Source organism: Erithacus rubecula (assembly GCF_903797595.1).
Source record: "Erithacus rubecula genome assembly, chromosome: 3".
NCBI lineage: Eukaryota > Metazoa > Chordata > Aves > Passeriformes > Muscicapidae > Erithacus > Erithacus rubecula.
In genome coordinates, this window is record NC_136689.1 from 30114422 (window position 1) to 30139997 (window position 25576).

A 25576-nucleotide genomic window follows, 5' to 3' on the forward strand; every position below is an offset into this window, starting at 1 on the left:
AATAAGAAAAAGCAATTAGTGATAGCTTGTTGGTTTTTTTTTAGTCTTGCAATTTGGCTTTTGTTGTCTTGCATTTGAGGCTGATCTTTTTCTTCAGTGAAAGATGTTACTGAAATGCTTGTAAGAGATACATTATATGTTTGAACTCAAAATTCAAGATTTATCTATGGGATTTAGTGATATCAGGTAAGATGTGAAGTAACATAATACGAAATTGTGCTGAGGGGTTTTTGTTTTCCTTCTCTAGGATTCCTAAGGGATCTATGTGAGGTTTTACTGTATATATTGCTACCTCCTGGAGACTTCCAGAACAAGATCATGCGATACTTTGTCAGGGTAAATACAGACTCTAAAAGCTATTCCTAGTTTTCATGTCATAAAAAAAAAAAGTACCTAAACTGCTGGTCTTATTTTCTAAAATTTATCTAATTTAATACTGGGGTTTTTTCAGAGCAGTGGAGTCTTGATTTAATAGCAATGAACAGTTTGTCTGAAATGTTTTTGAAGGTTCTTTTAGCTCTGTCTTAACAAAAGCATGAGAAAGTCGATTTTGTTTTTCTCAAAGTTGTTTTTTTCTTGAGTTGTTTTTCTTGTCATTTCTTGCAATTACACATTTTCATTTGTAGTGTTAATTGGAAGAGAATGTAGTAGTGGCTATTAAATGTTTTCTGTAATTACACTTTTGTGTTTTAAGCTCTACTCAGTGATGTTTAAATTGTTGCAGTTTTAGTAGCTTTATGAATAAATGCATAAAATAATCTATTATCCTTTGTTTTTCAGGAAATCCTCTCCCGAGGAATTCTTCTTCCATTAATAAACCAGCTCAGTGATCCTGATTATATTAATCAGTATGTCATATGGATGGTAAGATTTAAAATGTTAAAAATTATTTGTATTTCCAGAACATTTTCATATAAAGCTCAACAGATGTTCTCTTTAATCACTGTGGATAGGTGTCTGGTATAAACGTTACCAATGGATATGTTGGCAGAGTTAATGATCTTAGGGCTGCTATATTAAATTTTATACACACACAGAAAGAGAGTTTAAAAATCTTCACTCTTCATTTTGGTTGTTCAGCAAAAGTTGCCTGACTGAGGACAAATGTATCACAAAATGTAAAGTTCACTCTTATTGTTCTGCTTAGCTGTTTGGGAATTATGGCAGTAACTGTGGAGGTGTTTTCCCCTGACTCTGTTTACAGTTTGGCCTTTCAAGCTTATGAGGCCTCAAGAATGAAAAATAAGAAACTTCGACTTTCTGCTAAGGATTTTCAGGGCACTTGTTTTAGAACTGTTTGTGTTAACCCTAAATGATTTAACTGAATGGGCAGAAACATTTATTTTACTTTGGTAATTCTCTAATGCACCTGCAAGAAGAGCTCTCAAACTTTTTGATGTAGTAGTATATAGTTAAGCTAATATAAATAGAATATTTGTGCTATAATTAATATTACTGGTTCTTTGCAAAGCAAGTTAAAACTTACACTTATACATTATTATCTCTTATAGTTCATGAATCAAGTTTAATTTTTTCCCCTCAGCTTCTCTCTTTTTATTCATATATTTAATCTTACAGTGTACATTCAAATTCTATGCTGCAAGCACCCTTACATTTCAAAGTTCTCATTATGTATGGAATTACAGAATGTCTTCAAGTGTATGTGTGCAATGTTTCCTTCACTCCAGCCTCCTCCATTTCATATAAAAGTTTGCACACATTCTACAGGAACCTAGCTTTAGTAAGAAAAAATACTGCTCATCTGGACCAGAATTTTCAATTTTCAATTCCCCTTTCCTCCTACGTGTATTCTTTATTTGTAACTTGGCCTCATTCTTTATTTACTGAGCACTGCCCCTGGCTGCATCCAGAGATAGGATTCTGAGTTTTTTTATAAAGCTTTCTGTTATAATAGTGATGTCCCAAATAACTAATTTTCAAAATTGCATTCTGAGATGAAGAAGCAAATGTGCAAGGCAAAAGATAAGGAAAACATTGTATACAAGTCTTATGAAATAGAGATTGTTGCAGAAATTAAAGTCAGAAGTAGAGATGACTGAAATAAATCCTGTCTGCTTTTGGAACCTTTGACATAAAGTCAGACTTGAATGAAAAGATCAGTTTCTGGAAAAGAGAAGTTTAATTCCAGGTTTCTAGGCATACCACAGTCCAATACTGTTGCAATAAAATACAAAGCTTCAATATAAAATTAGGAGTTAATTCAAACTTCTCTCTTCACTGTGAAATGCACAAATTTACAAATATTTTAAGTTCAAGTATTGCTTGTACTATTACTTTTAAAAGCAGATTTCTAGGGAGATTTTTCCATTAACTTTGATTCTATCCATTCTTTCTGCTTTGTGCAGCTCATGTCAATGCACTTCTTCAGTGCACTTCCTCTACAGACCAAATATTACATTTCCATATCAAAGTGAGCATTTATAAGAGATGTGGGTGAAGTGACTTTTTTTAGCTTCAGATGGTAAAGACAGCATTAGAACTCAACTCTCAGCACCTGTGTGCACATGTTGTAAAGCTGCCAACCTTTCCCTGATCTCCATGCTGCATTCACAGCACAGTTTCCAGTGACCTTGGCAGCACAGCAGGCTTCCTTCACTTGCACAAATTCCTTTGAGTCCCTAAAGCAGGTTCACTCTATGCCAATACTGGTAAAACAGTATGTATTTAAATAGCCTAATTGTATTTGCCAGGGTATCTGAATTAGGGTTCCAGAGAGGAGTCATGTCCTTTTTTTTCCCCTCAGTAGGTTATGATTACATGTATAATGTTTTAATTATTTTTGTAATTCTGTATCTTAAGGAGCCATTACTCTCAGAGCATGTGTGTACTTGCAGGGAGTCTTGATAAAGCTGAACTTTTTCAGTGGTCTCACCATTTTCTGCCTACTTAGCTAAGGAGATAATAGCAGAAGAAGGTGGAACGGATTTTAGAAATCTTCAGGTTGATGGACTTTCCATGTGTCTTTGTTGTACTTCTTGAAAACAGAAAGTGATGGTGTGAGATAGGTTTTAACTATGCATGCTTTTTCTGTCTTAGTCCATATAAAATTTCAAAAACAAAAGGAAGATTTAAAAGTGTCAAGGAATTTTCAAAATGCCACTTTGCAGTGCTATAGCAAACTAATTCACTTGAAGAAAAATAATATCTTGTACTTTTAGCTGTTTTCCATTACTTACACTGTAAAACTTTGTGTTTCAGATTCGTGATTCCAACTGTAACTATGAGGCCTTTATGAATATTATTAAATTAAGTGATAATATAGGAGAGTTGGAAGCTGTGAAAGATAAAGCAAGTGAAGAATTGCAATATCTTCGATCTCTAGATACAGCAGGAGATGGTTAGTGCTGCATTATTTTGCAAAATATGAAATGCATTTACCAGCATGATCTCTGTTGAATGTTGCAACAATTAAAAAATAAAAGCTCTGGTGCAACATAGTATGAAGTACTTTATTGAATATAGAAAAAATGTTGCGTGAGAAGTGATAAGGCTTGGGTTTCATTTTCTTAAGTGTTTTGCTGCTTGGTGTGTGTTTGGTTCCTCTTCATAAGTATAGAGAATTTGGTTAGCTAAGTGTATTTCTGTTGAATCAAAGCTGCCTGGCTGGTGGTTCTGAGTTTCAGTAATATTTAAGGTAATAATGGTAGTCAGTTAACCATTAATCTGAAAAAGGGAGGAGAAAAATATTTCTTCTTGTTCACTTTCATTAGCAAGGTATTTAAATTGAAAAAAACCCAAGACTTTATTTAGTCATCTGCATTGCTTAATTGTCTTTGTTTTTGCTTGCAGATATCAACACTATTAAAAATCAAATAAACAGTTTATTATATGTTATTAAAGTATGTGATTCAAGAATTCAGAGATTGCAGTCAGGAAAAGTAAGTGTTTTAATTTTTCTTTTAGTTTCAAAAGAGTGAGGTTGCAAATGACTAATTAGTTTTTCATTTTGCTTTTTTTATAATTAAGGAATGACTAGTGTTGGTATGTTTGGCTTTACTTAGCTTCTTGACTCTATTAAATTCGGCCTAGATGTGGTTCCAAGATAATGTAATATTCTGCATGCATTGACTATTAAAATGATTAAGCATTCTATAGCTGGACCTGAAGGCATTTCAATAATAGCAAGAAATGTCTTATAGGAAGAAGAAAATGTGACAGAGATGAATTCAAGATGTCATGACCTGTGGCCCATCAAATGCTGAAATTAATTCTTGTTAATTAATTTTGCTACTGTCACTGTCGATGAGGTGTTTGGGGTTAATTTGACCTGTGGAATATCACATGAACAGCAGTATTAAAATCCAGCTTATCATGTAGTAGAATATCTGCAACCTGTTTTGAAGGCAAATAATTAAGAAAGCATGACCTTCTAATTGAGGTCTTCATTTACTAGTGATCATGAAAATAGCTAATAATTCAGATTCTGCTTTATTATATGTAATGTAATTTTTTCAAACCTATATGCTTTGTGGTAAGTACAAGTTTTAAAAGTTAATTTTAAAAAAGTGCCTGTGAACACACTGGGCTGTGTCTTACAGGAAATAGATACTGTGAAACTGGCAGCAAACTTTGGAAAACTTTGCACAGTCCCTCTGGACCATATTCTGGTAGACAATGTTGCACTACAGTTTTTTATGGGTAAGTGATAATTTGTCTGATCTGTTTTATTTGTAAAGAATATGCTAACTCACAGGACTGGAATTACTAAATGTCAGTACTAAGAATATCCATTGGTTTTGTTGGTGGTTATAGTCCTTTTAATGCAGTAGATGGAAACAGTCCAGGAAGTTCCTGGAGTGTGTGGGAGGTACTTCCTGACACAGTTGGTGAGGCAGCCAACCTAGAAAGGCACTTGTCTGAACCTCTTGTTTGCAGATAGGGTGATGTGATATTTGAGGCTGTCCTGGGCATAAAATGAACACCCTCAGTCAGTTTGCAGATGACATTTAAGTTGGGTAGGAGTGTTCATCTGCTGGAGGGCAGGAAGGCTCTCTAGAGGGAAGAAGGCTGGATTTACGGTCCAAGATCATTTGTATGACATTCAATGAAGCCAAGTGCCAGGTCCTGCACTTGTGTCAACCTCAGGCAGTGCTGCAGGCTGGGGGCAGAGTGGCTGGAAAACTGCCTGCCAGAAAAGCACCTGGAGGGTGGTGATTGATAGCAGCATGATCCAGGAGTGAGTCCAGATGACCAAGAAGGCCAGTGATATCCTGGTTTGGATCAGCAATAGTGTGGCCAGCAGGATTAGGGCAGTGATTAACCTCCTGTACTCAGCACTGATGAGGCCACACCTCAAATCCTTTGTTGAATTTTTGGGACCTTCACTGCAAGAAAGACATTGAGATGCTGGAACATGTCCGGAGAAGGGTACTGAAGCTGAGGAGAGGTCTGGAGCCTAAGTTTTATATGGAGTGGTCCAGGGAAATGGAGTTGCTTAGGCTGGAGAAAGGATGCTCTGGGAGGACCTCATCACTTTCTACAACTACCTGAAAGGACGCTGTAGTGTGGTGAGGACTGCTCTCTTCTCCTAAGAAGGAAATTGCCTCAAGATGTGCCAGATGAGTTTTACATTGGGTATTAGGCAACATTTCTTCACCAGAAGGGTGAAGCATTGGCTGCCCAGGGAATTGGTTGAGTTACCATACATTGAGGTGTTTAAAAGACGTTTAGATGTGGTGCTTAGGAACATGGTTTAGTGGTGGACTTGAAAGTGTTAGACTGACAGTCTATATATTTTCCAATCCAAATGTTTGTATGATTCTGTAAATCTGTGTTTTAGAAATTCAGTTTGAACTTTGTTTCCATTTGTGTAATGTACATGCCCATTCACACAGTAACGATGGATTCACTTTTTACATGGGCATTTGAGAATTCATTACTTAATTCCTAGACTTTGCTCTCAGTTTTTTTTTTTCACTGATTATCACCAATATGTATATATGTATACATATATACACTTACATATCATGATATGTATGTGGGGTTTTTTTTATTGACTCTATATGGTAAGCATTCCAGATGTATTACCAGATCCTGGTGTTCCATATGTAGTCAACATAATAGAGAATTCTTATTCCAAGATCTAAACAATAACTAAGATCTCTTTTCTGTAGATTACATGCAGCAAACTGGTGGCCAAGCACATCTGTTTTTCTGGATGACAGTGGAAGGATACAGGGTTACAGCACAGCAACAGCTGGAGGTACTTCAAAGCCGGCAGAAAGATGGAAAACATCAGACTAATCAGACCAAGGGTCTATTAAGAGCAGCTGCATTTGGAGTTTATGAGCAATATTTATCAGAAAAGGTAGGAATAACTTCTGCAATTTGGTTTTATTCTTTGTACTGATACTACTTGGATATAGTAATAGCTAAGTTAATATGAAGTGGTTTTTGTGTGGCTCACGTTGCTTAGATGTTGACCTTTAAGCCACTGCTTTTACATCTTCTCTCTCTCATGTCAAGCAGTAAGGAAGTCTTCCTCTTTTGTGTTCCCCCTCATTTAAAAAGGCTCATATTGCCACTCACAGCCCTGTCAGATGCACTGAACGTGTTCCTAAGAAGTTGACTTTCTGGAATACACAAACTAGAGACAATGTAAAGACAGAATCAAAAAATGTCTCTCTGCCTATGCTATCTATCCTTTTCTTTCCTTTTATTCTGCCCTCCACCCTTGTCTGCCCCTTTAGAAGTGTTATTAAAAAGATGGAACTGAGTATTTGTCCAAACTTGGATTAAGATTGGGTCTCAAATAGATTTCCTATGCCTCTCTACAATTGTCTGTGTAAATTGCTCCAATATCACCATTGGGTATCTTTCAATAGGCAGCAAGGATTCCTCTGTGGTAGAAACCACTCATCAAGTTGTATTGACAAGTATCTTTGTTGTGAATTTGTGTGTGCATAAAAATCACCTCTCCCTTGGAAATGGGCAGTTGACAGTCTGTTAGCCTTTCCTCAGATGTTTCAGGACTTCATCCTGTTACTTTTTTATTGGCTTGTTCTTGATTTCTGAATCTAAATATTTTTCATAAATAGATAAAAACTGTTTATAAGTCTGAGTAAATCTGATTTAGGTACTGCTTCAAAATGTATGTATAAATTGTTTTTGATGTAATTCCTAGTGTTTAATACTGAAACTTCCAAATTTTAAAAGAAACTCCAAGCTTAATTTTGGAGGTGGAGGGGATCTGACTCCTGTTGTATGTTCTAGACAGAGATATTTGTGAAGAAGAAATTTAAATTACTTAGAGAGTTGCAGCAATGCATTGGATATTATTTGTTAAAGTAGAGCTTTCTTATTTTTATGCTACAAAAGTTGATTTAGATCTCTATGACAGGCATCTCCAAGAGTTAATATTGATGACAACTTAGTAGCAAAACTTGCAGAAACACTGAACCATGAGGATCCAACACCTGAAATCTTTGATGACATTCAGAGAAAGGTATACTCTGTTTATCCTTTATTTCATAAGAACTGTTAATGCTATAGAGTATAAAGCATAATTAGAGATGCTAAAAAAGGTGGAAGTCAAATATCTAAACCCTAAAACTTGTCTAAAATAGTCAGATTTTTCTTTGCCATTTGTTAGCCCATAGCAGTAGACAGAAGGAGTAGGTATCCTTCTTGTATGAATCTAAATATGAAACACAGTTTAGGATTATCATGTTTTTCTTTGTTTTAGTGCACCAATTTAAGAAAAATGTCATGAGTAGACTGATACACACAGTTTTTGTTCAGTTTTACTTCTCTTTTTCAAAGGTGAATGTAATGGTCCCATATTAAATACTATATTTGTTCCCAGAAATTAGTTTGGTCCTTTTCTGCAGTGAAGCACTCAGAAGCAGCAAGTACTGAAGAAAAAACCAGTGTATTTACTACCTGCATATGTAGACTCTATCACTCAAGTCTAATATATGTATTTAAAAAGGAAAAGTGAATTATTAATATTCTGGTAATAATTTACCCAGCCTGAAATGTTTTTATTTTAGATTGTTACTTCAGTGTTCTCATTCATGCTACAAATCAGTGATATGAGCTGTAGAATTTAGAATCACACTATTGTACTGGGACTTCCATTTAATTAAGAACCTCGTGAAATCTGGGCCTTGCTTGTGAATTCTGCTGAACATAAATTTCCCATAGGTTACAAAAGAATTGAGCTTCCTCAAACCTGGATGGATTGGGGTTTTGTTTTATTCTTACTAGATGATAGTGCTTGAACAGTGGTGCACGGGGAAAAAATCATTAAAATATTCTAGAGTTTGCATGAGTATCCAAACATTATTAATAAATTCCTGCTATGTATGGATACTTGTGTGTGTGTGTGTATATCTATATATATCTATATATATATCTATATTTGATTGTGAAGGTAAATTGTTTGAGGTAGTGTGGTTAAATCTTTTTTTAAATTGTGTTGGCTAAACTAGAAGTTGTCAGAAAGGTCACGTATGGTGTCTTTCCTCCCCTTTTTTCTGTCTTCTCACCTCTTGCCCTAAGTGTTTGCAGGTCTATATTTATAGTTTATCCACAAGGAGGGACTGAGATAATCTTTTATGAAATGGATAAAGACCAAATAGGTTTATACTGCAATTGGAAGGGTTAAGAGTGGAGGACAGAAGAACTTACAGCTATTGTGCTACTTCCCTTCCTAGATGTGCACGTCTGACTTGTTAGATATTTTCTGATAACCTTTCCATTAAGAGTAAGTCAGAGACACATATGCACAGGTACTTCTTGTTCAAGTAGAATTTATTTAAACACTAATCTGTTCAATTAAAAAATGCAAGAAGTATTTCTGAAGTTGGCATTTTCGTTTCAAAAGGTGTATGAGTTGATGCTGCGAGATGAGAGGTTCTACCCCTCGTTCAAGCAGAATGTGTTGTATGTGCGTATGTTAGCTGAGCTGGACATGCTGAAGGATCCCAGTTTCAGAGGATCAGATGATGGTGAAGGAGGTGAGCTCTGTATCTCTAAGGGGTATTTCCTGGGGTATTTCTCTGCTTTAAAATGAAATTTTTAAAATTATCCACATTGTTTTTTTGGAAGTTAAATCCTCCTATCGTGTCTCTGATATTTAAGTTAATTTTTCTCCTTGTGCTTTTGTGTGTAAATTGTTTTGGGACTCACATAGGGTTTTCACTGTAGTAAGTTTATTAATCTTACATAAATTCTTGTCAGATCTTGGTAACTAGTTTGTCACCAAAATAAATATGCGATTCTTCCATTCTGCTTTTTTCTTGAAAATATTTAAAACTCTTCAATATGTTGGGTTTTTTAATACATCACTATACTCCTCTCTGGAAATAGAAATTGAAAGTACATAGGAGATGTGGTTTTTAAAAGCAAATGAAATCACTGAGCTTGTTAACTGAAGTACAAATCCAGTGGAAATTGGTTTTGCTGTTAAACTAGCTCCTTAACAAAGCATTACAATGTGGGGATATAAATTTAAAAAATGTTACGAAAAAATGAAGTATTTGTTTAGAATCTTTATAAACTTACATTTCTTTGAATGTCTTTACTGGAAATTTGAAGCATTTGCATGTTGCATGCAGTATTTTTCTCAGTGCCACACTTCTATTTCATGTTCCATAATGTTTTGTGGATGCATTTTTATTTATGTGTGCCTTACAGTGGGGGAAAATCTTCTAAACTAGTTTTTCCCTTCCTTTTCCTCACTGCTCCCAGAATCTTTTAATGGGTCTCCTACTGGCAGCATAAATCTGGTAAGTGTCTGGATTTTTAAAAATTTTTTTTTTTGTCCTCAACAGTAGAGAAAGTGTGATAAAATAGTTTAACTTAATGTACATTACAGGTTTTAACTTTACAGCAGTTGAATTTCTGAAAGAGTTTTTGAATCAAATTGAAATGCACAAGTTATTAATTACTCTATAAGATAAAGCTCCTTTTTGTATTTTCCCATGTTTATTTTAATCTTGCATTGTTTCTCATAGAAGCAGTTAATTTATGGAAAGCATACTTTCTTATCCTTATTTATTCGTCTTAAATAGATATAAATCTGGAGTTACATAATAATAGGTGAAGATAAATCCTTTGAAACAGAATTTTCAAAGGATTAAATTCAACGAGACTGTAAAATGAGGAATTTAATTGCATTTTTTTGGTTGGTTTTTAATTTTTTTTCATTAGGACTTGATTTGGAAACATTAAAGTATCTGGAGTTTATTCCAGCCACGAGTCTTTGCTTTTTTAATCTGTCCAATTTCAAGTTAAATTTTATTTTTTAAATGATTCTTGACCTGTGTCAGTTTGTCTTTGTTAAATCACTGTTAAATCACTGTACCTAAACCGAATATGCAAATACAGTTATTTAAAAAGGGAAAATCATTAAAAGTTTGATATATATCCTCCCTATATTTCTGCAAGCAGTGAGCCACAAAGTATGCAAAATTCAGTTGGACATATGAGACTGTTTCCAAACCTTTTAGTTTTGTGAAGATTTACATAGAGATTTACAATCTGCATGCAATTTCCTGGATTATGCGGTGCCTGGGCCCTTCTAGTTTGTTCTTGGAAGGTGCTGGTCATGCTTGCATGCAAAGGAATGAGTGTTTTCTGAAGGAATACAAGTAACATTAATGTAAATGTGTTTCAGTGTGAGGGTTGGTTGTTTATGAGGTTTGGTTTTTTGTGGGTTTTGGATGGCTTTTTAACTTAAACTGGGATTTTCTTTCCTGTTATTTTCGTGTTGTTGACATTTTGAAACATAAAGAAAAGGGGAGGTGTTTAGCAATTTATGCAAACACCTGGAATGTGCAGAAGAAAAACTTAATTTAGCCTTATTTTTTCACAAGAGCCTTTTAAATGACTAATCTCTTTAAAAGTACTCTTTCTAATATTGTGAGATACCAGAGTTATGTTTTATGGATGAGGATTTGTCATTGTGGTGACTTATCTGCCTAGTGGTTATCTGCTGCTTTGTTTCAAGTGACTTTCCAAGCTAAGTTAGAAAGTTCTTAAGTCTTTACCAAGCACTGTTGTAGTGCAAATAGGTATTTGCATGGGAGCCTTCAAAGACTTGATTTTTGTTTTTGTTGTGACAAGTGTATTTATAGGATACTACATTTATTATGAAAAGTTAGGAACATTCTAGGAGAAATACATAAGTAAATTTCGCTTTATGCAGAACTACTTGTACTTTTCTGTAGTCCATATTTTTCAGGATGTTCAGTGCTTTTACAGGTGTTTGAATACTGATAGATTAGTTTTTGCTGGCTGAATTCCATGTCAAGAGTAAATTTCTGTACACATAGTTTAGCTCCCTTGTGTTAGTCTGTTACGTAAGAAAAATAGACCTTGGAAAGGTTACTTCAAAGGTCAGGGAATTTCTGTACTTGCAGCTAATGACAATGTATTAAATGAGGTTGGGTTGTGATGTGGTATTTTTAGGTTTTTAATTAACTTGTGTTCCTGTGAATATATCTAATGGCAGGGATATTAGCTCATATTAAATGTCTGTCTGTTGTGTTATCTGTTCAGGTTTCAGCCTTTTAATTTACTTGTATTAATAGTTACTGTATAGTGCCATACCACAGCAGCTGAGTGTTTCCTAAAGTTTCTGTTATAAAATAAATTGTCTGCAGTTCATACTTTCAGTGGAAGAATTTGTAAGAGAAGCTCAAAACTGTTTTGAGGAAAAGTTGTTTTACAAAAATATCTTAATTTCTGACTTTTTATTTGATACATTAATCTACTATATTAAACCAGTGGTTCACATTCGGGAAGTATAAAATCACTGTTAATATTTGTAGACTCTTGCAGATTTCCTCTAAAGGATCCATAATGAGAGCTTTGCATTGAGTAAATAGGAGGAGTTACACAGGTGTTCCAAGAGCTTGAAAGACAGCAGAAGTGGCTGGGTTGAACTTTTGGCTGTCATTTGCATATGTCAGCTTGAACCTCCACTCAGTATCACAGAGAAATCTGTACTTGAGTGACAGTGAAGGGAAGCAAGAAAAAAAGAAAGAATTACGCCTTAAAAAAAATTTAACAGTACCTTAGTGTCAGTGTTTTGTAGCAGACAAAACATTTGAGCAGTTGATAGTTGTGTTCTAACGTCACATCCCTTCCATCTTATTGATAATTAAATCCTAGAGCTTTCAGAACATGAAGCACTTTATTCAAGCTTCAACAAATGTCTTCTGTTAGCCATTCTCAGGTGATGCTCTGCTTCTAAATTGAGCACTGCAGTATAGAGCAGCACATCTGACAGGGTCATGGCTGTCCAAGGGACTTGCTCAAGAGTGGACTAAGTCCGAGTGCTGTGTCCAGCAATGACTGAGAACAAGGATAAAGATTAAAGGAACAGCCCACTTATGGTGATACTTTACCAGAATAACTCTCCAGCATCCAGTAACTTATAGATTCTTGAGGTAAAGATGATGTCTGCTGTCAAAATATTTTTGCATAAATTCATCTGTTCTACCGTTCAACAGACATAAACTCCTAGCACTATAGCATGTAGTGGCAAAACAGATTTCCCCAGAAGGGCTTTTCTTTTTTCTGGCTTTTCTCAGTCTGGGACCTTAGTGCTATAAGTCTACAAGCATATCATTCAGGAGACTCCCTACTGCAATAACAGAAATGTTATTTCCCTTGCCTTCAGTAGTAGACATTCAGGCCATTTATTTTAGAGAGGTAGAGGAGGAAGGGATGGAGAATGATGTTGGTTTATTGTGGAGTTGATATTCAGATGAAGAAGAGGCAATAGCAGAGTCTTTAAATAATTCGTGTTTAAGTTCACCCTATCTTTTGATTAATTTTTTTATGTTTAAGGAAACAGATTTAGGAAGTGAATTGATGTAGGTAGAGTTTCTGATATGGGCATGAGACTGCTAACAAGTTACCTCATCATTGTAGGTAACTTTGTGTGATAAGTCACTATTAAATTGGTTTGGTTAAATTATAAAAGATAGCAGATAGCTGTATTAATTCTGAAAGTGTTTCTTTGGAGAATTTTAGAATTCTGGGGTAAAACATATCAAGTAACTGGGATCACACTGTCAGTGAATTCTACTTAGGTAGCTCCAACTCTGTTTTTTTTTAAGCTGGTAATTTCAGATTAGGATGCATAGTGGCCTATCCTCTATTTCTTTCAGTTTCATATGCAAGTCTTTCAACAGTCTTGAAGACCTTTATTGTGTTAAATCTTAGTAATCAGATGTATTAATTTTAACTAAAAACAAAGCATCTCTAAACCCATAAGGTTCTTTTGATCCCATTAATTATTAAATATGGAGACAGAACATGTCTCAGCTGAGGATGTATCTGTTCATCTTTTTATGACAAAAATATTTCTGAGAAAAGTGGTGGCTGGGCTTTTTTTTTAACATAAAGCAGAAAACCTTCCAGTTTCTACTACTGTGTAACATTTGTGTCTTGTGTAAAGGCATTGGAAAGAAAACAGAATGCTATCAAAGTAAAAGCCAAAAGACCTGTTACACAATATCTGTATCTCCCCAGATGTTTGAGAGATTTTTTTGGTTTTGTTGGTTTTTTTTTTTCCCAGTGCTCAGTAAAAGACCATTTTTAGCTGTATTTCCATTAGAGTTGAGATATCAGATTGAAGTGGCAAATATGTTAGATCAAATATGAGTGGTCAACAGAACTATTTGTGAAGTGATGGAGGAGATGAAAGCTTCTGTACTGTGCAAAAGAACAGCTTTGATAACGAGCACCTGCATTGTTACAGTGCACTAAGCTTTTAATATACTGAACTGAAAGTTTGAGAATTAAATAGATTAATCAAAACACATCTCAAATACAATGGATTTCTGATCTTAGCATTTTTTCCCATTTTTTTCTCCTACATTATCTCCCCACCCTGCAGTCCTTAGATGACCTTTCAAATGTCCCTTCTGATGAGACAGTTCAGCTTCATGCATACATCTCAGATACTGGTAAGTGAGTTTTTATGATGTCTGCTTACTTTTTTTCCACCATTTATTTTGAGTTTTGTAATATTACAGGCCCTTGAAATCCTGATTGTCTTATTTTTTGGCCTCATAAAACATCTGAATTCATATTTTCCATTAAGTCCTTCTGGAAATCTTTACAGTATTTGTTCTATAGGTCACAGATTATATATCTGTTCTTAAAAAGTGATTTAATTTTTATTACTCATGATATTATTATTATTACTACTTTTGTCTCTGGAGAACCATTCATTATACTTACTATTGAGTAGGATTTATTTTAGCAATTATTTTAAGAAATTCTGAAATCCATCTCTCTAGTCACAGAATTATAATTCTTGACTGTTTCATTCTCTTAGTATAATATTTTTCCCTTATTCCTTCTACTTTCTTACTGACTTAGTTTAAGGAAGTAGCTTATGTCCTAATTGTGGTAGCATTTTTGGTTATCTTTTAAAAACTTTAGCTAGAAATTGTTTTTCTTTATTACATGAGATATTTAACAGAGATCAAAAAGATGTTTGCTTCTATTTCAGAGAGCTATATTCTTTTCATTTTTGAATTGACTTTTCCATACAATGTGTATGTGCACATGCAGAGAATGCATTATATATATGTACACATGTCTGTATGTATAGTGGACTAAAATAGCATGGAGAGTTTTTTTATCTGAGTGTTAATAACAAACTGCTGATGCCAATAACAAAACTGAATGCTTGCAGCTTGCAATCACTGTCATGTATTTATAGATTTTTCGATGGGCAGACTTTTGCAATGTGATTAGACTACTTTGCAGACTGGAATTTCTTCTGGTTTCACAGTTGTCTTTCACCTCCATCTTGAGTTCTTTACGTTTAATTATTTTTTTTAAGATCTATTTACTATTTAAACGTTTTAAAATTTTCTGTTTGTTTATGTTTTGCATGTCACTGAAAACTGTCTAGCTTTAAAGCTGCTTAATCTCTATTTAAGTTTATGTAGTAGGTTTTGGAGGGAATCATACAGGGTTTAAGTTAAAGGGATAGTTTAGTCTCCTGCTTGCATGTCCATTTTTGTCTTTCAAGCCTGTCATTCCAGACATTTCTTCACTTCACATTTGTGTCCTTTCGTCTTCCTTCTTTCTGTTTGTTCCTTTTTTGTTTTTGTTTTGAAAACCACTAGTCTATGCTGACTCTGACCCATATGCTGTGGCAGGAGTGTGCAATGACCACGGCAAGACATATGCCCTGTACGCCATCACCGTCCACCGGCGGAACGCAAACAGCGAGGAGATGTGGAAAACGTATCGGCGCTACAGTGACTTCCATGACTTCCACATGAGGATCACTGAGCAGGTAACCCACCTCATGAAGCTCCCTATAGGCATTCCTGTCTGTAGTTTAATAACCAGTGCTTGTATGATTACTCTATGGAAAAGAAATGGAACTTAGAAACCCCCCTCTTCCCATGCTGCTTAATTTTGCTTTAAATCTTTGTATGGAAGTGCTGTTTGTCTCAGAGGGAGTTAGTTATATTTGTCACAAAGATTAACAAACAAAAGCTGAGGTTGGGAAATAGGTATTTAGGTTTTAATTGAATGTTAAGAACTGGTGAGGTCCCAAAAGGGAGAGTTGGTAGCACTTCACTATACTACTAGCAATCTGCCTTTTACTGCTGTACTTGTATTCTCAGACTCTTAAGCCTCCTAAAATGAAAGAAGGAATAAATAGAGAGTTATAATTCACCAGCTTGTTCTAAGTGGAACCTACATGGAAAAAGGACAAAAACACATTTCCTTTAAAAAGGGGCTGAAGTGCTTTTAAACCAAGCCTTTGGAGAAGTCAGATTTGACTGCATAACCTTTGAACTAGTCAGAAGTGTTAGTTTATATCCCTTTACTCTGTTATTGAGAGTTATAGAGAACAAATTCTGTGCAGTTAAGTTAGCATTTTAAAGTTACAGCAATAATAAAAATTGAAAAAGCTTTACTAAAAAAGCGAACATTGAATATTTGGATTAATTATAAACGAAGGCCAACTTTCCTGTAAATTTTTGATGATCTTAGTGTGCTGTCAATAGATTTGATATACCACCTTTTGTGCTCCTTCAAATTGATTTTTTAAAATTAATTCAGTGTTTTGAAGAATCCTGAATCTTAGAGTGAATTAACATTCTGCTGATACGGGACAGTCATTTAAAACTGACATAACTTCAAATGAGTAAAATGAATGGCAAAAGCAAAGATGTTCAAAATATGAAAGCTCAACATTTCTGGTTGTTAAGCCTGATTGAACTTACAGAGACTAGAAGTGTTACCCTAGAGCACTAAGACTGAAAAAAGTAGGCAGATTTCTGTGATTTGCTGTGGCATCTCAGTGTGCTTATCTTAGACATTCTTACTGACATGTTAAGGGTAAAAGTTAGAATCATTGATTTAAAATTAATAAGAAGGGCAGGGACTACTTTTCAGAGAAAATAGGAGTTGATCCAAAATGGAATTTAAGTTAGCTGTTGAAAGTGAGTTTTTTTCCTCAGAGCACTGAATAGATTCACACCAGTTCCTTTAGTCAGTCATGTAATAAATACCATTTGAAGTAGATATCTATATTTAAAATAGAGGCTGTTAGTTGCTTACATTGCTTCTGCTTAGATATAAGAGTCCAAATGAAAACTAGACCATCTCCTGTTCAGTTATTTTCCCATATGACCTACTTGCAAGGGAATGGAATTTATAAAGAGCTATTCTTTGGTGCTTTCTACAAGCTATAAATTTTATATGAGCTTCATGGCCTTCCAAAGGTTAATGATACAGGAAGAGATCTTGCAAGGACTGAATAGAAAATATATCTTAAAATCTGTAATGCTGTGGTCTTTTCTAGAGGAAAAGGATAAAACCTGATTCCAGATTGTTTCTTAAAGCCTGAAATACTGTATGTTTCTCTCTTTACCACCTTAAGGATATTACTTACAGGAAGTCTGGATTCTGTATGGGGATAGTCCTGATTCTTCAAGTCCTGTTCTTGTTACTTTTTAATTTTTTGTGTATTTTACCAAATATATTCAGCCTTAATAAGTGTTAGGGCCTCTTCTTTCCTTTCTGCTTCCCTGGGACTGCCATTCTTCCTGCAAAACTGTATCAGAATGCATTTTGACCAATGCCAGTTACTGTCATTACCTGGAAAAAAGGCACAGATCTTGACATATAGAGCATGTTGTGATAACCTGTGTGTAAACCGGGTGCTGCCATCTCTCCAGGGAAAAAAAACTTAATTATTTCCTTAATAGGCTTGATCAAGATAGGAAAGGAAAGGGATTTTAAAAAGATTTTCAAGTTCCCTTGAAAATTTTTATATATAGTCTCATAATCCTAGTAATTTCATTCCAAATAATCATAATCAATTTTGAGCCTAAGCCTTTTGCACACTCTGTTGGTTTGTATTTCAAAAGTGTATTTCAAAAGAGAATTTCACAAGAAATTAAATTTTACCCTTGATCTCTCGCCTCCTGGAAATTTTCATACATTTGTTCTTGACAGCATACCTCTCACTTAGGCTTCTCTGAGAATTCTGAGTTCCAGGCATGATGCAGTATTCTTTCTGTCAGGTATTAGATGATATATAAGAATAGGTGAATAAAATGTCCTTATACGAATACTTGAAACTCTTGAAAACAGAACAAAAAAATCTTCTCTTTTTTTCTAGTTTGAAAACCTTGCAAATATACTAAAACTTCCTGGCAAAAAAACATTTAACAATATGGACAGAGAGTTTTTGGAAAAGAGGAAAAAAGATTTAAATGCTTATTTGCAGGTAAGCTGCTATTGTATTTTTTAGCTCTGTGCTTGGAATTATTTTTTGGAGGTAGCTTGCCTTTGTGGTTTCTTCTTTTGTAAAAGAGAAAAAAAAAGCCTGTTGTAGTTGTTACACAAAACTAAATAATATACCATAAAAATTTGATACTATAAGCTTGCATTTTCTTTGGTGTTTTGGTTTATTTTCAGCCAGTTCTGTCACAGCTTTGCTGAGCTGATTAGGTTGCAGGTTTGTTGTTTTTGAGCTTTATGCCTTTGACCTTCTCCTGCTGACATCTTTGTGGTCACTTTCTCTTCTGCTTCTGTGTAAAGATGTCCATGGCAACCACTCCAGCAGTGTAGCAAACCACACAGTTCCTCTGTTCAGATAAGGCCTGTATCAGCTCCCCAAAAAATTCCATTGTCTTCCTTCATAGGGACTTTCTGGTCACATAACACTAAAATATGTTGACCAAGTCAATGGACATGTAAACAGTAAATAATGAAGATGAGTAAAACACTGTGAAAGGACAGTTTGATGATAAAGCTGTGTATTTTTCTTTGAGATGCTATGATAACTGTAGTGCTTAAAATCATGGCAATAACTAAGAAACATACTGTTTCCATCTTGAGACTATTATAATGTTGGAATAAAATTCAGGAATGAAAAAATACATTGCTAGATGTGATGCCTTTGATTGTATCTTGTTCATTATGTATTAAAGTAACTTTAAAAAATTATTTTACTCAGCTCTTGTTAAATCCTGAAATGATGAAAGCTTCTCCAGCTTTAGCCCATTATGTGTATGATTTCCTGGAGAATAAAGCCTACAGCAAAGGGAAGGGAGATTTTGCACGGAAGGTAAGAATATTTTGTATAGTCAAGGGAACTTTAGAGAATTCATTCATGCAATGATTGCATTAAACAGACATGTTGAACTAATATTAAAGAGCTATATAGCACTTTGAAAGCAGCTTGCAGGTGAGTTGCTTTAAAACTTTCAGTGGCAAAGTATCTGAGGACATACAGAACCAAAAAATTACTATTTTTATAATAGGTAAATGTGTTTGTATGACAAGAAAATAAAATTTTGAAATTATATGCAGTGAATTGCACTGAGACTACTACTCTAAAAGTGTGTTTGTTGCAAGTTGCTTTCTGTCAGACATCTGTGATTTTTTTTTTCATGGTCTTATTCCTTCTGATTTCTCTTTTCAGTTCTTTACTCTGTATTTGCTGCTCCATGCTTTCCACTCTTCAGCCCAAAACCTGATATGCATTTCCCTTCAAAAGCACCTGTTATGTATTTAGATGTAACCATCCAGAGTCATTGGTCAAATTCAGAGCTCTGGGCTCTGCATCCTTTTTGTTAAGCCACCAGAGCTGCCTTCAGACAAGTGATTCTTTGTTCAGTTGACCGGTGTGTTTGACCATCTACTTTGCAAATGTAGCCATTTCTAAAGTTGAAGTGATTTAGATATAAAAAGCAACTCCGTTGTCACCTCAAGTTACTGTCCTGCCTATATTCTTTAAATAATTAACAGTGAAATTGTTAAATATTTATCAAGGTTTATATAATTGCTAAGATGTATTTTCCAGCTTACAAGATTCTTTATAATCATAACTTCTTAAAGGGCATCACTCTGGTATTTGTGCCTCTGTTTGGACTGAATTTAGAGTACATACTGAAAAAAAAAGTGTAGCAGTGTCTGTGGAACTACTGCATGTTTTTAATTTATACTTATCATGATGCATACTATTCCAGTGCTGTTTAGAAGAGGCATGTTGCAAAGATGAAGAGTTGAAAGCAGAATTGAAACATCTGGAAGTAGAAAGCTTGGAAGGGAGAGATGGTATTGAATGAAGAAAAGGAAACTAAAATTAAGCTAAGAAAAACCAAGGGATGGGAAATGGAAATGACTCAGGAAAACATCTGTTGAGAGATGTAAATAGCTGCAGTAGGGCTGTAACAAATGAGAAATATAAATGGAAGTAAAATTAAAACTGTATTCTGCATTCTGTAATGAATTAAGTAATTTGAGTTGTTCTTCTATTTTGTTCTCTGGAACAGAGCCATACTTCTCATAGTGTATTAATATGCTGGTGTCCTCATAGATTATACAATTCTGGTTAAACATCTTCCCCTTCAGATGGACACATTTGTAAATCCACTGCGTAACTCTATGAGAAACGTATCAAATGCAGTCAAGTCTATCCCTGACAGCCTGGCAGAGGGAATGACTAAAATGTCAGACAACATGGGTAAAATGTCAGAGAGACTGGGACAAGACATAAAGCAATCATTTTTCAAGGTAAGAAAATACTGGTGGTTAATACATACTAGTAAATTAACAGAAGAGTCACTATTGACTCACTTAAACTAATGTTATATAGATGAGTCAAATCATTAAAAAGAAGATCAATCTCTTTTGTACCTGCAACTTTTAATAAGGTTCAACAGGCATTTTACTACAAAAATTGAGATCTTTGCTGTTAAGTAACATGTGGCATCTTAAGATGGCATCTACAGACTGTTACAGTTCTCCTTCACTTAATTCAAAGAACTAACTTGAGAAGAACATGAGATTCATGGCTTTTCTTATTTTTTAACAAACCATTCTCAATCAGCTAATTTCCTGCATCTGCTATTTTCGTTAGGGAAAAAAAACCCCATATTTTGAAACTGAGAATAAGGAGATAGCCTCTTTTCTGCTTATTCCTTGCTGAATTCTTGTTTAAATTTTTTTTTTTTTCTGTCTTTCATGCCGTCCTCCCTCATCTCTTATATTCATCAAATATAATACTTTAGAGGTGAGGAACGGTAGCGTGACATGCAGTCTGGAAGTCCTGTGAAAATAGTTATGCTCAGAACATTTTCATCTTCCCTTTATTTCTCTGGTCTTCCTCTTTCTGTGTGTAGTTGTAAGGTCTGTGGTTAGGGTTGTTCCATTTTGTGCTACCAAAGCAGTTATATATGGCAGATGTAGAACAGCAACTGAGATGGGTGAATTAACCCTTAAATCATGAAAGGGAATAATAAATTGGGGCCTAGGGGGATATGTGAGTTTTTTAATTACTTGCAGAGTAAAAGAACTATCTTTGAACTTTCTCATTGCTGGTTACTTCCTATGACTAACAATATATTTGCAGTTGTACTCACTGGGAAGCCAGGGACTAGGCAGGAGTTAAGATCAGGAAGAAATACCAAAAAGGAAAAAGTCAGTCTGATAAGAATTTAGGTGTTTTTCAGTTGAAGCATTAGGCACTTGATTGATTAGATGTGGATTGTCTTAAAGGTGTTGGTAATTTTGGTAGCTATACAGAAATGTATACAGACTTGATTTTGATTTTGAAGGTGAAAGACCTGATGTATATTTGTCTGCATTAGTTTGCAGTTACTTTTGACTAAATGTTGTTTGTTTATATTTTCATAACCAAACTTCTTATCATTTTTTTTTCTGAGCTATGCATACTCTATAAAGTATTTTTTCCATCTTTAACATAGCCTTTTGTATTGCAGGTGCCACCTCTGATGCAGAAAACCTATTCAGATCCTGACCATTGCCGTGTTGCAGCACCAATTGATGACAATGTGAGTCTGACATTTGTCCTTTGTAAACTGCCACCTCTGAAACCAATTAGTTACTTATTATACATTCAGCTATACTTTTATTGTTTTCTGACAGTAGATCAGGCACTTCAAAACACTTCTAAGCTTTTTTAAAAGAAATTTGCATACTTCCTTTTAAAATTAACATTTTTTCTAGCACTGAAATGGTTTGGCACAACATTGAAGTATTGTGAAGAGTGCATGTATTACTGTTTCTGTGTTTTATGGCTGGGGGTTTCACTTTTGTTTGTTTTTTTTTTCTCTTTTCCCTCCAACATGTTTTTTGTAGGCCAATCTGTGTAACATGATCTACTATAAAAGTAAAATTATGATCCTTTTCTTAATCTTCAAGCATAAAAGCACTGGATAGTCAGGCAGGTTACAATGATGTCTAAATAAAGAGCAGTTCATCACAGTGAAATGTCACTGTTTTTAATGTCCATAAGAAAATAGTGCCCAAGAAATGCTCCTTCCCAAGTTTTTGTGTAAGGCAGTTGGAAACACAGCAACCAATGAAGAGGTCAGGAATAAGGTATCTCTTTAGGACATATTTACATGTATTAATCTTATTAAATTTCTGTAATAACTGTTGACTTTTGAAATAGCTGCTTCTTCTTGTCACATTTTAAAATTTCAGTGTATCTGGTTTTAAATTTAATTTTCATTCCTTCTTTGCTCCTAATGGTGTTATGGAAGATTTAGAGAAGATTTCACATTACAGTAAAATACAGAGTAAACTATTTGTCATTGTTGTGCTTATACTGAAGTATTTGACACATAAAGTAGCTTCTAAAACTGTTGTTTTCTTGAACTGAAATAAAAGTTTACTGTTTTTTCTTTTACTTGGTGGTCAGGTGGATGACAATATTCCGCTGAGAGTGATGCTCCTACTTATGGATGAAGTCTTTGATTTAAAGGAGAGAAATCAGTGGTTAAGAAGAAATATAAAAAATCTGCTTCAGCAACTTATTAGAGCAACATATGGTGACACAATTAATAGGTATGTTTTTCTTACACAGAGCAATCATGTGAGTGATGCTGTATAGTCTCTTTCTACACATCGTTCTTGGTGTTACTAAATTATTGTGGTTTAAATCTGTGCATTCCTCTTTGAAGAAAATTAATGAACTAAGTGCAAATATGGTGTAAAATGGAGATAAATACAAAGCATTATTGAAACAAAATACAGTAATTCTTACATGCCAGAGAACTTACAAAAGAGCTTTCACATTAGTTCACATTTCTATGAATGTAACTTAATATGTATGCTTTTTGCCCTGTTTTACTACTATGCCATTTTTTATTAATATTACTTATTACTTTCTGCACTATTTCTCCTTAGATCTTTTTAATGCCACAAATGATACACTAGCATTTTCAAGTTATGTGAACTATATTGAGTTGCTGTATTAAGTTTTTGCTCTCACAATTTGAAGATGGAATTGGGAAAGGAAAAGAACTTTCGCGGGGTCTGTTTTGGCCACTCCGTGTTCTTTATAATTCATATGTACACTTATTAATGCAAAGCCAGTTAATAGTGTTAATTAAGTAATGTTTCTTGCCCTCGGCTTAGAAATATACAGTTTCCAGGCTTGCCTTAAAATAATTTATTTCTGAAATTTGAAGAAATATAAAGAACAACAACAAATTCTAGATACAAGTTTAGAGCTGCATTGTTACTTTTGATTTAGTGCCATGAATCAGAAACTTTATTTCTAGATTTTAAGAAGTAGCTTCCTATTACATTTTTTCAGGACATTCCTTACTGTATCATTTCCTTTTACCCTTCACAATTATATTTGTGATGTTTTCATCATCACTGTTAAACATATAGACTTGTGGTAGCAGTAATGATGTAACCATGTGATAAAATAGCACCGGTTTTTCTCAAATAATTCCTTACAGCCAGTTGAAAACTGTCTTGAGAACTGTACTTCCAGGAACATGCTGCCCTGTTGAACAGCTCTGTATACTTTTTTGCTTTTTCCAGATTGTAATATATGCATCAGAGTTTGTGCACATGCTGCTGCTTCCTTATGGCAGAGATGGCTGTAGTGTAGTACTAGTTTGCTTCTGCTTCTAGAGCCATTTCAGATATTCATGGCTTTTTCTGGTCTCCAGTCATACCTTGCCCCATCAAGTTCTTGGGATTTAGTGGCATTCTGCAGAAAAATTGTCATTTTCTGTTTCTTAGAAAACTAAATTCAAATTGAGGTTAGAGAAACAGTCCTGGAATTATGGTGATACACAGATTGTATCATTGTATCATTTCTGTAAGCATCCTAGATTGGGGTGTAGAGCTGTATGTATGGGTTGGTGAATGGCGGCCTGGTGAATGATGAGTCACAGAAGCAGAATCTAAGAGTGCTCCATGTAGAGCATGTAAAGGAGTGCTCTACAAGCAAACCAGTTATCTTATGCTGGTGGGAGATGCAACAGCAGCTTTGCAGCCAACTTCATGATCATATATTTACCCAAAAAGAAAAAAGCTTTACCTTTAGAGAGTGATCAGTGAGCTTAGATTTCTATCTTGAGAATCAGTGACTTCCTATCATGCAGTATTATAGAGTTGGAGAAAGTTGAAATTATACTTTGTTTGCCCTAGAATGCTCTTTAAAATGCTTCACTTATGTGTTTTCTGCTTTAAAAATTTAACAAGAGATTTGTTGCTTTGATTTTAGAAAAATAGTTGATCATGTTGATTGGATGACATCTCCTGAGCAAGTAGCAGATGCAGTGAAACGCTTCAGGTATGTCTTTTATCATAATGTTAAATATGAAACACTCACCAATTGATGTCTAATATTTATATGTTTTCCTGTTCTTCTTACATGAGGAAATTATTGTCATTCTCCAAAATACAGTTGTATCATACGCTGCTTTTTACTCCTGTTAAGTGAGAGAAAGCAATTGTCACATGGAAAAGAGTATTTTTAAGTTTTCTACTCTACCTTAAAGCATCTTTGTTAACCAGTCCAGAAGAGCTAGAGTACAGGTATACTTAGAGATTTCATCATTTATCACTGTAGTGATGTAATGTTTGTCTTGATGAAGGCATATGTGACTTGCTTTTAAAGGAAACAATTCCTGCTAAAAGAGTCCCAGCATTGAGATAATGTTTCACTTTGGATAGATACAATGGAACTGAGATCTGAATTTGAAACTATCCATTTCCTTAAAGTTTTAGTGACCTCTACATTGGTATTGAGAAAGTGCTATGTGCATTTTTTCTTTCTAGTTTGTTTTTTTTTTTTGTTGGAGTGAAAGTCAAAGTAGGGTAATATATTCTCCAAAGGGTCATACTTTACAAGTGTACTGTTATTATTTGATTAAGCTGTAAGAATGTGTACTTTTTATTCAGAAAAAAAAAAAGTCTTTCCCTGAGGCAAAATAGCTTATTAGAGGGATTCCTTTTACACTGGACTTTCTACTATACTGAAACTATTTCTTCTTATCTTTAGCTTGTTGAAAGGCTAACTGCTAGTGTCAAAATTTTGATGAAGCAATTAGTAGACATAGAGTCTCAATAGCAATAAAGCCTAGTAAAAGCAAGGCTTAGGTTTATTTTATGTAAGAACTATGCAGAATTTGAATGATTTTGATTTGCATTGTTTTATTAAAATTTCATTTCTTCTGATTCCTTTACTAAAAAAGTATATGGTAGCTACTGATAGTATTGCACTACTTGGTTTTGATTTTTTAATCTTCTTCATTATTCTTCATTTTTTTTTCTCTTCTGATATTTGAAGTGTGTGTTAGGTTTTGTGCAAATTTCTTTCTTGTATTTATTTTATGAGCTAGCCTTGAGAGATTTAAAAGAGCTTTTCATTTGATAAAACGTTAATGTATTTTGACAGATTTGCTTTTGTTACAGAGATGCTTTTTGGCCCAATGGCATTTTAGCAGAAGCAGTTCCAAGAAGGGACAAAGCTATTAGAATGAGAACAAGAGTGGCAGGGAAAACCAAATTGCTGGAGGTAATGCCAGGTAAGTGAGTCTGGGATAAAAGCCTAATAATACGTACCATACATTGTTACTGAAATTAATGTTGATTGTTTTAATTACTGAGAAGAAACATTGATATATGAACTGTGTTTAAAGAAAAAAGTTTCTAATTATTACAGCATTTGACATTTTCATGTGTACTGTCAGTAATTCTCTTACAGCCAACCCAGTATTAAGTTTCTAGAGGATTGAATTGTACCTGAAATAGATATATTCAGAAACAGTACTTT

At 34.4% G+C, this 25576-nt stretch overlaps 1 protein-coding gene across 4 annotated transcripts in view; it reads left to right on the forward strand.

Moving 5' to 3' along the window:
* Positions 1-25576, forward strand: part of SNX13 (sorting nexin 13) — a 63902-nt gene that overhangs the window by 34559 nt on the left and 3767 nt on the right. The window contains exons 8-25 of one of the 4 annotated variants that reach the window (XM_079302927.1): positions 248-336; positions 781-864; positions 3220-3358; positions 3811-3899; positions 4560-4659; positions 6135-6328; positions 7361-7465; positions 8849-8981; positions 9715-9752; positions 13877-13946; positions 15123-15295; positions 17642-17749; positions 18482-18592; positions 19882-20043; positions 21252-21323; positions 22196-22341; positions 24023-24091; positions 25216-25328. In XM_079302927.1, the coding sequence (XP_079159053.1) occupies positions 248-336; positions 781-864; positions 3220-3358; positions 3811-3899; positions 4560-4659; positions 6135-6328; positions 7361-7465; positions 8849-8981; positions 9715-9752; positions 13877-13946; positions 15123-15295; positions 17642-17749; positions 18482-18592; positions 19882-20043; positions 21252-21323; positions 22196-22341; positions 24023-24091; positions 25216-25328 (1995 nt within the window). Of the gene's footprint in view, positions 1-247; positions 337-780; positions 865-3219; positions 3359-3810; positions 3900-4559; positions 4660-6134; positions 6329-7360; positions 7466-8848; positions 8982-9714; positions 9753-13876; positions 13947-15122; positions 15296-17641; positions 17750-18481; positions 18593-19802; positions 20044-21251; positions 21324-22195; positions 22342-24022; positions 24092-25215; positions 25329-25576 lie in introns of those variants that run through there. The other 3 variants (XM_079302928.1, XM_079302929.1, XM_079302930.1) reach the window with 3 other exon arrangements.